Source organism: Juglans microcarpa x Juglans regia, chromosome 4D (assembly GCF_004785595.1).
Source record: "Juglans microcarpa x Juglans regia isolate MS1-56 chromosome 4D, Jm3101_v1.0, whole genome shotgun sequence".
Taxonomy (NCBI): Eukaryota; Viridiplantae; Streptophyta; class Magnoliopsida; order Fagales; family Juglandaceae; genus Juglans; species Juglans microcarpa x Juglans regia.
Window position 1 is genome coordinate 2,375,640 of NC_054600.1, and position 14,739 is coordinate 2,390,378.

Genomic DNA, 14,739 nt, shown 5'->3' on the forward strand with positions numbered 1-14,739 from the left:
CAGCCGATTTCACGGTGGTTCCCATCCGCGACTGTATGTAGCTGTATTGAAAGTTGAAACATGTACGGGCTGATTTGGAATAATATATTCTAATAATATTTTATTCAACTTTTAACTTTTATCTCAATCAATCTTATCTCATCTGTAAAAACAAACGAGGCGTAAATCATCCAACTAATTTCGGCTAAAGGCTCGTTTGAATGGTGAGATAGATGAGATGAGATGGTTTTAGATGAATTGAATAAAATATTATTAAAATATTATTTTTAACATTATTATTATTTTGAGATTTGAAAAAGTTAAATTATTTATTATATTTTGTATAGAAATTTAAAAAAATTATAATAATAAAATAAAATGAGATGAGATACAATATTTATATATTCAAATATAACCGTAATTTTAACTTTGCCTTTATCTAAGGCAATGAAAATGCTCTAAAGTCTCATAGGTATAACCTTTTCACACTAAACAGTAAACTCTGTTCATCTATTCTTTCGACTTTAATTTTAGCAAAAGACACAAAAAAAAAAGCAAAATGATGGCATCTTTTTAAGGATTTGTAATTTTGGGGATTGCCAATGCACATTACGCCTCTTTTTTTTTTTTTTTCCTTTTTCTTGACAGAGAGTTAATTTTGAAGGGAAAAAAAGAAAGAAAGAAAAAAGAAAGCAATTATTGTACCTATTGGTACGTGTGTTTATTGAGAGTCGTATCCTTCAATATTGATGTAATTTTCTTTCTTTCTTTCATTAATTAAACTATCTTAACCATGAATAAAATGGCAAAGGACATGGCTGATGGCACTCTTTAACTTGTAGAATTTACCTCGACTTATGAAGTTTGACAAATATTTTATTGATGGAGTGCATGCACTTCTTAGCCTATGAGTGAAACTTTAAAAGAAAAACAAAATCACATCTTTCTTAAAAAATTAGACAATTATAATTAAAACCAACAACTTTCTTTCTTGAAAAAGTTTATTTGCAACCGACCAGGGGAACTGTGGGGCACCGCATCCCACGTGGCCAGTTGTTTTAGGAAAAACAAAAAAGTCATCTTAAATCGAAAAATAATGAATCAAAGAACTTCAAAACGTTGTTTTCATTATATTCTAGCCATTTATGGAACTGAGTGGCCGGTTTCTTGCCCACTTCAAAACGTTATTCTCATTCTTGTTTGGTTGTCAAGAAAGTGGAAGGAACAAAGACGCTTATGTCGCCTACGAAGATGGCTTCGACATCAACTGTAAAATCGAAGAAGCCATCCACAGCGATGACGACGACGACGACCGGTTGTTCAAACATGGGCCTATCCGATCTCTCCTCAACTTGGAAAATTCTTCGGCGGTGCCACCGAGTCCTCTCACACCCTCTAGAACCCTGCCAATAAGAGTGAAATTTTCTGTGATGAGAAGCTAAAGTCCATTTTTGATGGGAAACACGTAGTTGGGTTTCAAGAAATCACCAAGTTGTTGTCCATCCATTTTGTGAAGTTTGGTTGATGTTTGGGATTTTGTGAACCTTTGTTGCTACAGTGGTTTGCTACTCGACCGAAGAAGAATAAAAATAGAAAATGTTGTGTTGCTTTGAAGTGTGGTTTGCTACACCGAAGGATGAAGAAAAATATGTGTAAACCTTTGTTGTCGTAGTGGTCTGCTACTCGACCGAAGAAGAAAGAAAATAAAAAATGTTGTCTGCTTCAAAGTGTGGTATGCTACACCAAAGGAAGAAGAAAAATCAGGAACTTTGTTTTGCTTTGTCATTTTCTTTGCTTTTGCCTTTTTTTTTTTTTTTTTTTACCTTCCACATAAGCTTTGCCACGTATAACTAGTTGCATCCCGTTTAAGTATGCTGGTTGTCTGTAGGAAAACTGTTCTTTCTTATATGGAAAAAACCTCTTATTTTCACTTTTTAAGGTCATGTATTAAAATTGTTTTAAATTTTTTTAAAAAAATTAGACGACTATATTTTTATCTTATTACTTTTTCAATCTATACAATTTATCAATCAAAATTTTCTTAAATAGAATATAAAAATAATAGTGTTATTTAAACGTCTTTACACTACACACCATCTATATGTCCTCAAAGTTGTCTTGCATAAAAAAAAAGGTGACATGTGTCTAAAATAACACATCATCTAGCATAAAAGACAAAAGGAAGAAGCGAGCCTCTCCTTTTTTATGGCTACTTGTGTCTAAAATAATATATTATCTTAACTTAAAATATTTATTACTATTAACAAATTATTTTATTACTATTTATAGATTTTTCATCTTATCTCATTTCTCAAATGATGCTAGTGAATTACTAAAATCCTAACTTTTATTTTCTCCTAATTTTCTTCTTCTTTCCTTTTTTTCCCCTCGCTCTCATCAATATTTCTTCTTTGAACTCTAGTAGCTAGGTTTTTTATATTAGATTTGTGGTATGTTTCAAGCTTAGCCCCACATTCGCTTACTACTTGTGGGATGAGAACCAAGGGTGCAGAGGAAAAATTGATGAACTGATCAAACCAAACAGGTTGTTTCAATTGAGGGTTCGGTCCGTTTTGACTATGTTTTGGACCAAACTAAACCCAATTCATTATTATTGTGAAAACGCGGGGAGGGACTGAAGATTTGTCTAATATAGAACTGGGGTCAGTATATTTTGAAATTGCTGAGCAGTTATAATTCTATCTTGCTAAGCAAGTTGTTATACTTGGGATTTTGGGAAGGAAGGGATTGAGATTTCTTAGAAAGATTTATTCGATATGTTTTTACAAATGAGATGAAATAAAATAAAAATTAAAAATTAAAAAAATATTATTAAAATATATTTTTTAATATTATTTTTGTTTTTGAATTTGAAAAAAAAATTAAATTGTTTATTTTATTTTGTATAGAAATTTGAAAAATTTATAATGATTAGATGAGTTGAAATGAAATATAAATGATTGTGAAAAAGAATGAGGTCATTATAGGCCACTAGAATTGGATAGCTTTGAATATGCTTTTAGAGCATCCTCAATGGATTAGCCAAAGTTAAAAAACATTTTTTTTTTTTTATAAATGTAAAAGAAATTTGATTTTTGGCTATTCTATTTACATAAATCTCTACATTGAAATAACTATTTTTTCATCATATAACAATAAAATAATGTAAGATGAATTTAGTTTTGGTTATTCATATCAAATCTTTACATCGGATTATCTATTTATTCATTATATAGTAATGAATAACTAATAATGTCAAAAATATTTAATTATTAATTTTTTTAATTTTATCATATTTTACTATTCTACCTATTATATATTATATATTAATTAATAATCATATTTTAATTAAATTAATATATCAATTGTGATAAAATATGTGATAAAAAGAAAGAGAGAGATAAATAATTAATAAAATATGTATTTGATGTATGTATAATAACCTTCAAATTTGGAAAGTTTTTTGAAAGTCACTGGAGCTAAATTCCATAATATCCATTGTGTGCATATTTTTCTCTCTAATAGCTAAATACTCAATGGACTTAGCTTTTAACTAATCCATTGAGGATGCTCTAAGGCTCATTTGTTTTCGTAGATGAGATGAGATGAAATGAGTTGAGATTAAAGTTAAAAAGCTGAATAAAGTATTGTTAGAATATATTTTTTAATATTATTTTTGTTTTAAGATTTGAAAAAGTTGAATTATTTATTTTATTTTGTATTGGAAGTTGTAAAAGTTGTAATGATTAGATCAGATGAGATAAAATATTTTCTGAAAACAAACGAGACCGGATTTTCCCTAATTTTCTGCCAAACACCCATATTATTTGATTAATCTAAATGGAGATGTTTTCTACTCCATAGTCCATTATTCCATCATGTGGATTAATTTTTCTTACATTTGCCACTTATAAACAATCCCTGCTCTTCAATTTCTATTGAATAATATTATTTATCATCTTTTTAATTATTTATTTTTTAATGTGATATCATATGATGCCATGTTAAATAATAACAATGTAATAATATTTTTCGATTTCATTTTGATAATCAACTTTACAAACTTATTTATCTTAGGAAAGTAGATGTTTTTTTCATTTAAAATTATTGGTTTCTTTTATTTTTAATCTTTTATTTTCCATCAAAACATGTTTTTACAGGGGAATAAATTATGATCACTTTAACAGTTTTCTTTGGCAAAAGAAAAACACTATTATGCCCACTATTTTTGACACCTCTATTTGACCGCTGGTTAATTTTTTTTTTACTTAGTAATTAAGGAAGCGATTTTAAATGTATTAGTGTATTTTTTATTTTTTAAATATATTTAAATATGTTAAAAAAATGTTAAAAGAAAAAAAGAGAAAAAAAAAACTTTTGTACGCTGGGTTGTATGCCCAGCGGTCAAGATGGGGCGGCATAGTACCTGCACCTTGGCAAAAACATATTTTAAAGTAAATCCCATTGCTCTCATAAATTTTTTAAAAAAAAACCACATCTACAAAAATTTCTCTTTGTTAATATATTTAATTTGTCTGATACAAAAATATCTTATCATATCTTATCTAATTTTAATTAATAATTTTACTAATATTCATAAATCATTTTAATTTATCTCATCTCATCTCATCTCATAGTCTAAACATAAACTATACTCCTTTACAAAATTTAAAGTGGATTTCGACTAAAAATCTTAGTTTGTCATACTCGGCAAAAACAACTTTGTTAGTTGGGGTCGTTGTATGGAGAACGTAAATGTTCCTAATTCTAGATGATGAGATCATACTTCCTTCAACAAAGTTGCTTAATATGTGTGTATTCTTAAATGATAAAAAAAATGCTTTTAATGTCAACTCCCAAAAAATAAAAATAAAAACAAATAATAAAACTAATTATAATACATAATAAGATATAATTGACATAATATCATTGAACATAATAAATATGAATAATAAATATGCATTATTGCATACATAGGCAGTAACAATATTGTAGCTTCCACCATATCAAAACCAAATCTAATAAGATTTTAATTCTCATCAACAGCACTGTTGCCACCCCACCAAGCACCAACCCCTAGGCCATACTCTCTCTCTCTCTGCCTTCCCCACCCTTTCTCTTAAAGGCTTCTTATTCCTTCTTCTTAAATAAGCTTACCCTCTCTCTCTCTCTCTCTCCAACTGCTTCTTTCTCCTCCTTCCAATGGCAGCTACAGAAGCAAAAGCAAAGACAGAAGCTAAAGAAGTACCCAAAGTAGTGGTAGCGGAAAACCCAGAACCTCTCGCATACAAGGTATGATAAAACATGGTTTCTATGATTCTATCAACACACACTTGTATTTTTTTTCTCAGTAGTTTTGAACTCACATATTTCGACTCTTTTCTTAGACATGGGTCTTGAAAGTCTCCATCCACTGCGAAGGCTGCAAAAGAAAAGTAAAAAAGATTCTAACAAACATTGAAGGTAACTCCAAAATCATATATTGTTTTAGATATTTCTTCATTTTGGTTTCTGATTGAGTTTCAAAGTTTTACTTATATTCTCATATGGGTCTTGTTTACCCAAGAAAAAAGGTTGTCGTTCATTTACTTTAGTTTGAAGTTTCATTCCTTCTATTTAGTTATACCTTTCTTTTTTGATATTTTTTTTTTTTGAGTTGTAATCCTATGGGTCACGAGCATTTCTCATCTGGGCTATTTGTATTTTTTCTTAATCATGTCATTATATCCATCTTTTTCCCGAGTTTTCTCCTCAATGTTTGGTTTATTTCATCTTCAGTTCCCATGTTCTTCCCATCTGGGTCTTTCTTTTTCCCTCTGTTTTATCTCTTTCCCCTGAAAAATTTGGAAACTTGCTTTTGGATTCTCAGGCGTTTATAAGACAGACATTGATTTGAAGCAACAGAAAGTCACTGTAACAGGGAATGTGGACTCAGAGACTTTGATCAAGAAACTGGTAAAGACAGGGAAACATGCAGAGCTATGGCCTGAGAAAGCTAGCTCAAAAGAGAAAAAGCAAGGCAAATCGAAGAACAAAGAGAAACAAAGCGAGCAAGAAAGCTCTGAAGAAAGCAACCGTGTCGATGACAAGGAAAAAGAGACGGTGAAAGCTGACGTTCAAGGCCACGATCCTGCTAAAAATGGTGAAGGTGGTGAGGGTTGTAACGTCAAAGTCGGTGAAGGGGGTGCTGCGACTGGTAAAAACGGCGGACAAACGACCAAGCCAAAGCATGAAGTGAAGCAAACTGTGACCGTACCGGCCGGTATCCAGTCTCCGGTGGCTGAGAAGAAGGGTGGTGATGGTGAGGTTAATGGGGGTGATCAGAAAAGTGGTGGTGGCAGTGGTGGTAAAAAGAAGAAAAAGAAGGGGCAAAAAGCGAATAACAACAGCAGCAACACCATTGATGAGGCCGAACATTCTGGTGATGCACCGCAAACTCAAAGCACTGGATCAGCAAATCATGGTCAAGGTCCAATGCCAATTCCAGCTGCAGCCAATGACAGCCCTCCACTTCAGCAGCATGTGTACCATCAATACCCCCCAGCCAATTACATCCCACAACGTCAGCAGTTATACCATCAATACCCACCACATTACCATGCACATTCAGTTACGAGCTACAATGTTGCATACCCTAGCAGCGCATCATACTATACCTCACAACCACCGTATTCATACGCGTACATGCACCCGGGTCCGGGGCTTGAGACCGATACGGAACGGGACCGTCCACCGGCCGACTACGACGGGTATTCGTCACACCCAACGACGGATTCGTTTGAGTTATTTAGTGATGAAAACCCAAATGGGTGCACAATCCTGTGACATATATATATTGTGCTCAATGGATGATATTGGAAATCTAGGGCATAGACAGCTTATACCACTCGTATAAGCGAATGGGCGATATAATTTTTGTAATGTATGTAGATATATGAAAAGAGAAGTGGTAGTTTGAGACATCTAGATGTGGGGGGGGGGGGGGGGGGGGGGGGGGGGGGGGGGGGGGGGGGGGGGGGCGGAAATAAACGTTGTTTGTTTCAGAGGGTTTTGGTTGGCATCTGTGCTTAGCTTTATTTAGTAATGTTTTAACTATATTTTGAGGATAAAAGTTACTAGCCTTGTAATGCTGAGTTGTTCGTAGGACCCCATCTCTCTCTCTCTCTCTCTCTCTCTCTCCTCCTCAACCTCTCTCATATGCTTCAAAGTAGGCTTTTTGGTGCATAATTGCCATGGATGGGTCCAAGAAAACCTAGGGTGTCATGGCCATGTAAGCTTGAGGAGGCCCCATGACTTTTTTGGCAACCCATAGCAAGCTTTGCTTTGCTGTGTGGTTTCTCGTGGTTGTAAATGGCTGGGGGTTTGTAGGACCCTTAAAATCTTTTACTTTCTGATGTGTAAAGGGAATTTTATTTAGGTGAGATATTTAATTATTTAGGATACATTTAAAAAAAGATGGAGATTATGAACTGGAAACACGTAGGTCGATAGTTGATATGTGAATAATTATACTTTGTAAGTCTTATTTAGATGTATTTGACCTTAAATGGATTAAGAGCAGCAACCAAGTCACCGATAGGTTAAATTGGTCTTTTTATTTTTTTATTCATATTTATTTTTTTATCATTTTATTCATATTTTTAAAAAATATAAAAAAAAATTAATATACTGATATTCACTTTTTTAACTATTAAATAAAAAAATAATTAAAAAAATTAAAATACATGAGATATCAAAATAAAAAAATAAATTGAATGGACAAAATAATATTTTTTATAGATTAAATATGTATTTAAATATATAAAATAAGTTGATATATATTTATTTTTTTATTAAAAATTAAAAAAATAATAAATTCTAAAATAAGTTTGATATCAATCGACCAGCTAAACATATTCTTCCCTTTGCAAAGTGAAGGGTCATAGGTTTTTTTTTTTGTTTTTCCTTTTTTCCTTTTCATTAAAGAAGGATCGATTCTTGCTTTAAATAGGCTTTAAATTAATTGGCCTCAATTTTGATGAGTTTCTTTATTTTCTCCCTTTTCTTTCGGAAAGCAGTCTCTTTTTCTGATTAAAACTGGCTTTGGACTGTGTGATAGATTGTCACTTTTACAGAGTTCCTCTGATATAACTTCCTTTCGCCTTGGATTAATACGAGACTTTGCCAGCTCACGCCTTGAATTAAAAGCATGTGTACGGTTGCAGACTAGCACCCCCCCTCTCTCTAGGGAAGGAACCTATAAAGAAAGAAGGCAGGTTTGTGGGCATCTTTAATTTATTTTAATTTTAAATAATTTTATTATTTTTAATTAAACTTCTAAATATATCACAATTTAAATAATTTTAAGAGTAATCAATGTCAAACTTTAAAATAGAGATATCACTCTCACTACTATTGGATTATATAAATATAAATATAAATATAAAATTTATATAATATAATATAATTTTACATTTTACTATTCTATTAAAAACTTATTTTTATATTAAATTATTTATCTATTAATCAAAATAATAATAAAATATTAGAAATTTAATATATTTTTTTTCTATTAATTTTTTTTCTAAATTAAGAGCTATACGAAAATATATTAATATAAGTGCTGAGTAATATTTCTAAAGTGCAACAAATACATTTTAAATATTTAATACAATACTTATTAAAAAAATACATCTGTCTATTACATTTTTACCTAAAAAACACTCATTAATTTTTTTTCCCCGACTCAAATCCCAGCCCTTAGAGCACTAAACTAAAGCACAAATCCCCCCCTAAAAAAAAATTTAAAATCTAAAAGATTGAATCCAACAATAACAAGCCAAAAAAATAAAAAAAAAACCTTTGAAACGGAATATATGGTGGAAAAAAAAATCAAATGAACGAAATAAGAAATGAAGAAATGGTGTAGAAGAAAACTAAAGGAAATAACAAGAAACTAAAAATATTTTTTAATCAATTTGGTCTAACTATAGTGACCATCAATCTTAAATTACTGTAACTAAAAGTCATATCCTTTTAAAGTTACATAATCTATTTTAAATTATTTTTAAAATCTATTAGCCAAACTCTTTATAGAATTTATATTTGCATAATTCAATAAGATGCTCTACCACAGTTTGCCATTGAAGTTTTGAACCTTCAATGAACTATCCGAAAATATTCCCCAAAAAATAGGATTAATCTGGGCCAAACTCCACTTTCTACTGAAATTACTAAAATAGGATTAATCTCTATTTTTCTCATGTAAGGCGCATCTTTTGGCCTTTCAAAATGGTTTTGTTAGGGTTATCTTGGTAAATGAACAAAAATAAGAATTTAATGGGTCCTGCATGTCAGCACAGCTTCTCTTTAAAGAGTGTATCATTTCCTTTCTTAAACCCGAAAGAGAATAGTTTATTAAACAAAGAAAAAAAAAAAAAAAGTCTTGGAGGGAATTTGTTGTGTTCAATTTTTCTACGATTTTGAACACAAATTGAGGAAGCAACTCCAAAAACAACCAAAGCCTCAATTTAATAACAATTATTATAATAGTAATCTTCTTTCTATCTCTAGAGCTAGAAAGGTGTTTGTGGGTTTTTATTCCCTTGGCAACTTGACTTTCCTTTGACATTCCAAGCATGGAGAACCTTTCTTTTCTTCTTATTCTTCATTGAGATGCCATAATTGTACCCCATACTGTTTTTAAAAGGCAATCACAACTCGAAAACAACAAATATGTATATGTATATTGGAAGAGGCACTATAAGGATGGTTACGCGATGAGATGTTTTGTTGAAAATTGAATAAAATATTATTATAATATTATTTTTATTTTAAAATTTGAAAAAGTTGAATTATTTATTATATTTTATATGAGAGTTTCGGAAAATTGTAATGATTATATAAGATAAGATGAGATAATTTAGTTTTGTGTAACCAAACCAGTCCTTAGCATCCACCACTCTATATAATTTTTTAGTAAAATGATTTGTATAGTCTTAGGTTATGTAAATCTTGCGCATTTCTTTAGATAAATACTACTTATCATTCTTACACTACACACAAATTTATGATTTATCATTTTTATTTTTTTTATTTAAACATACATATTCACACATTAATATGTGCGTGTTTAAATATAAAGGTAAAAATGACAAATCACATATTGGTATGTGGTGTAGAAGATAATAAATAAAACTTTTATTCTCTTTAAAAAAAAATAATAACTTTAAAGACTCACATAAAAAATTTATTTATAATAATAGACTTCACATTTTTTAGTGGGAGTATGCAATGTTTGCACATCTATTTATAAATAAATAATTTTAATTTCTAATGCTGCTTGGAGTCGATATGGGATCAACATGTCCGAAATAAATGCAAGAGTGATGCTCGTATAATTAGGAGATGAGATGATTTTAGATAAAAGTTGAATAAAATATTATTAAAATATTATTATTTAATATTATTATTATTATTTTGATATTTAAAAAAATTAAATTATTTATTATATTTTGTATAAAAATTTAATAAAATTATAATAATAAAATAGATGAAATAGATTGATTCTTAAATACAAATCGAGCGTGATGGCTAGCATTATTGCCTGCAAAATGCAGCTCACAGGAATAACAGAGAGCGAATATGAAATGAGAAAAATTTCAAGTTCCTTTTACATGTAAAAGAAGGGAAAGAAAAAGGGTCGTCCAAAAGAGAGGGGGTACGATCCAAATCATAAAAGTGTGTAATATGGCAGGGGACGAAATGATTCACGAGGGAATCTTAAATCAAAAAACATACGTGTAAATACATGTCAGGTTATATAGTATTCAAGTCAATCAGCTGCAACTTCTGTCATCATTTGCGTATTCCTGTCGATCGTTTTTTGAGCAATTTTCCCTTATTAAAGAAGGAGACGCTATCAAGAACCTGATTCCTTCAATCCAATCCATCATCTTCCATCCTTGCTTGTCAAGCCTCTCTCTCTCCCCCTCTCTCTCTCTCTCTCTCATTTCTTCAAGCTGACCTATGAAACCGTTGCCCAAACGACTAGGCCCTGACTTGTAAACCTCACTCTCAACTCTCAAGTCATGGAAAGGTCAGACTAGATCCAGTTTGAATTCACGACTTATTTCAACTTATCTTATTACTATTTACTTTTATTTATTAACTTTAACTTATAAATCTTACTACTATTTACAACCTATCTCAACTCATCTCCGAATCCAAACGACTCCTAAAAATACAGTCGCACTTCTCTTTTCTCGTGCTTGTAAGTATTAGTTCCCACTTGATTTGTTTAAAGCTGTATCCTAATTGACACATAAAGCTACTTAGAATTTATTTTAGAGTAATGTTAAAGAGAAGTTACTGTAGCAGTGCATACTTTGTACTCACTGCATGATTACTTTTAGTTTTCTACTTTTTTATTTTAGACTTGGGAGATGTGTAGTCTAGATGATGCCACATCATGTGTGCAAAATGGTTGCTTCTAACAGTGACTTCTATCTATATTTATTCTTTATTTTATAATAAGTATAATTTAAAATAACAAATTTTAAATGCAGAATAGCTTTTTATTCTTTGATAAAAGTGCCTAACCATGAAAAAATTATTATTAGATATTTCAATAATATGAATGATGGAGTAATTTTATCCAGTCATAACAAGTCATATAATTGTTAATATATATATTAAATTTAATTGATATGAAATACTATAATACAATGTGAATATCACGTATCCATATTTTGAGACTATAAAAATACATAATAATTACTCCTAATGATGTTAGATATGAGTTTCATAATAAAATAAGTTGTGACCCAAACTATATCTTTTTGAAAAATGATTTATACATAATATTTTTCACAATACATTTTACAACAACATGTTAAATGAAGTATAATTTTGTAAAACAATTTATAAAAATAACATTACTTTACCGTCATTGCCCTCGAAACATCTTCAAATGAAACATCCCTATTGAATTTTTTGTTCCCCTAGAATTTCATCTAAAAAGAGACATTGATAAATGACAATCTCTGATTTTTTTTTACATAGTAATTAAGGAAATGATTTTAAATGTATTTATATATTTTTTTATTTTTTAAAAATATTTAAATACATTAAAAAAAAAAATACCTAGACGATACGCCACGGGTAAAAGTTGGTCCGCAGACTAGCCTCACCCAAATAAATAATCATAATATTAAACTTAACAACTTTGGGGTAAAGTGGTGCTAATCATGACGACAATGACGGCAATTATGACAAATAACAACGATGCAATAATCATCTCAAGCATGCTGAGTAATCAGAGATTAACCAAATGGCTTAACACCTGCCTAATATTATTTTATTTTATTATAAAGGAAAAGATTCATACCTTAAAAAAATGAAAAGGTTCGCTAAAGTCCAAGAATAGCAAACTAACATGTTAATATTATTATTTATTAAGAAAACATGTCACCATAAAAGTTGCATACCAAGTGGTTTTGAGCCAAACTAGAAGGGAAAAGGGGCAGTTATTAATGTTTACCCCATTCGCTTTCAGAAAAGGTGTGCCACAAAGGACCACCTTATTATTTTTTTATAGTATAGTGTGTTTGGAACTCGAAGTTAATCTCAACCATGTTGGAAACATCATTAAAAGTTTTACCCATTACAATTAGATGTTTTTAAAAGGCCAAGGCATGAAATAAGGTGCATGATTTAAACTAGGAAGAAGATGTTAGTGACATGGAGTAAAGTGGATTTAGATTCTAGAAATATATATATATATATATATATATATATATATATATATATGCTGGAATGCATCATGTAAGCTTGATTTCGTACAACAAATTTCCCTTAGTTGACTGTTTGAGTGTTGAGAAAATAGAGGAAAAGATTCTGAGTGGTCTCAAAATGTTATTCTTCACAACAATCCAAGAGGCTTAGGAGGGAAAAAAGATTCAAGAGGGCACATTCGATTGTCTATGGAAAGAGAGAAGTGCTAAATGTACACATAAATCTTATAAAAGTGAGTTTATACATTGACGTGACTAATTAAAGCGATACGTCATATTTGCTTTATAACAAATAGTTACTTTATAATCTATCATATCATATCAATATTAAGACAGTTATGTAAGATCACTTTACAGACCAACAATTTATTATAAGAAAATGACATTCTTAAAAAAGAATCTTCGTTATCTATTACATGAACTAATAGGGGATGCATTTAGAAAACAATGGTAAAAAAAAAAAAAAAGAAGAGAAAAGGACAGTTATAAATCTTCTGAATTTTACAACAAAATTGAATACCTATGATTAATGGGGATGGCTGAAACAAGGGAAAGCATCTCAGAGAGGGGGGATGGGGGCTTGATTGAATGAAAACTGTAGAAGAAACAGACAAAATGGAATATGTAACTGTCCAAGGGATATGTATAAGGTACAGGGAAAAGTTGCCAAGTAACATAATATTTGCTACCTTTTGCTTTCTAGAGTTTTGTATATGACTATATGCCATTGGTGCTGTCAATTCCATCACTCCTAACATGCTGAACTAAAGATGGACATTTAGGCAGCAAACCTAATTTTATAATGTTGGTTCTTTCATAATTGCACTATCGGATTTTTTTTATCCAACGTTTTGTTATTATCAATCACAATTTTTAACGTGACACATTTTAAATGATTTCATATATCAACTATTTAAAATTAGAATCGCTTAAAATATAAGATGCATCGCATATATAACCGGGGATGACAAATTTAAGATGGAGATTGAAGAACATTGATCGTTTCGAGCCTAAATATTTGTATGTTTTTGTTAGCCAGTCCAGATCTCTTGATAGGATAAAACAAGCTCTTATAAAACTGAACCTTGAGTTCATACTCAAATCTTTTAGTGATATTCTCTAACATGTCCCTATTGTCATACGCCCAGATTGAGCATACGAGCCTTCGTAATGATTTTGAATGGTGCTAAGGTACATAGTTTGGGATTCCTCTGCTTTTACAGGCACTACTTGGCTGCAGAAACTGGGCAAGACACAATAATTAGAACATTTCTCCTCCATCAAAAGCCCAAAATCACAGTTTGCCTTCACTATGAGTGCTAGCTTGTGTTACCATATTCATGATTATTGTACGTTATGAAAGGATACGATATCCATTGGCTTAAGAGCCAACCGACTTTCAACTTTGTTTTAAGCCACAAAAGATGCACGACATGCCTGTTGAAAAAATTTATCGATATAGCTTATTTCATAAAATCGATTCAACAAAAGAGTATTTCTCATTCTTTATAAACATGTTCAAGATCTTATCTATAGACAATGTAAGATTATTCTTCAACATTTGCAAAAGAAGTGTTTGGCTAAAGGTCGAGCATAAGAAATGACATGTCTGACTCACTGATAGGAAAATTAAGATAATTAAGAAAATGTGTTTTTAATACTCAAAATGAAGTGTTTTTAATCTTAACCATGTTGGAAACATAACTAAGAACTTAAGCCATTGTGGAATGATATGGCACAGCTTAAATAAATGAAAGCATATATGAGAGGGAGAATGGAGGCGTGTAGAGGATCACTACTGTTATTTATAGTGCAGATCGAAGATATCATCATCACTATGAAGCCTGTTACGACGTGGTTTTGGTTCATGGCTGCTCCAACATAATAATTGAAATGGATTCCCTCTTGCATTGTCAACTGGTTGAAGGAAGGTAGATGTAATGTATGATACTTGGAAGATTTTTGAAAGGAGATTTGCAGTCTTATA

General features: G+C 30.8%; 1 protein-coding gene across 1 annotated transcript; it reads left to right on the top strand.

The window, feature by feature from the left end:
- Window positions 1–5,122: 5,122 nt before the first annotated feature.
- On the top strand, window positions 5,123–7,023 carry LOC121261636 (heavy metal-associated isoprenylated plant protein 35-like). The gene is made up of 3 exons (XM_041164103.1): window positions 5,123–5,271; window positions 5,367–5,442; window positions 5,849–7,023. Exons 1-3 carry the CDS (start codon window positions 5,182–5,184, stop codon window positions 6,802–6,804), a joined length of 1,122 nt encoding a protein of 373 aa, XP_041020037.1. The 5' UTR covers window positions 5,123–5,181; the 3' UTR covers window positions 6,805–7,023.
- Window positions 7,024–14,739: the final 7,716 nt, after the last annotated feature.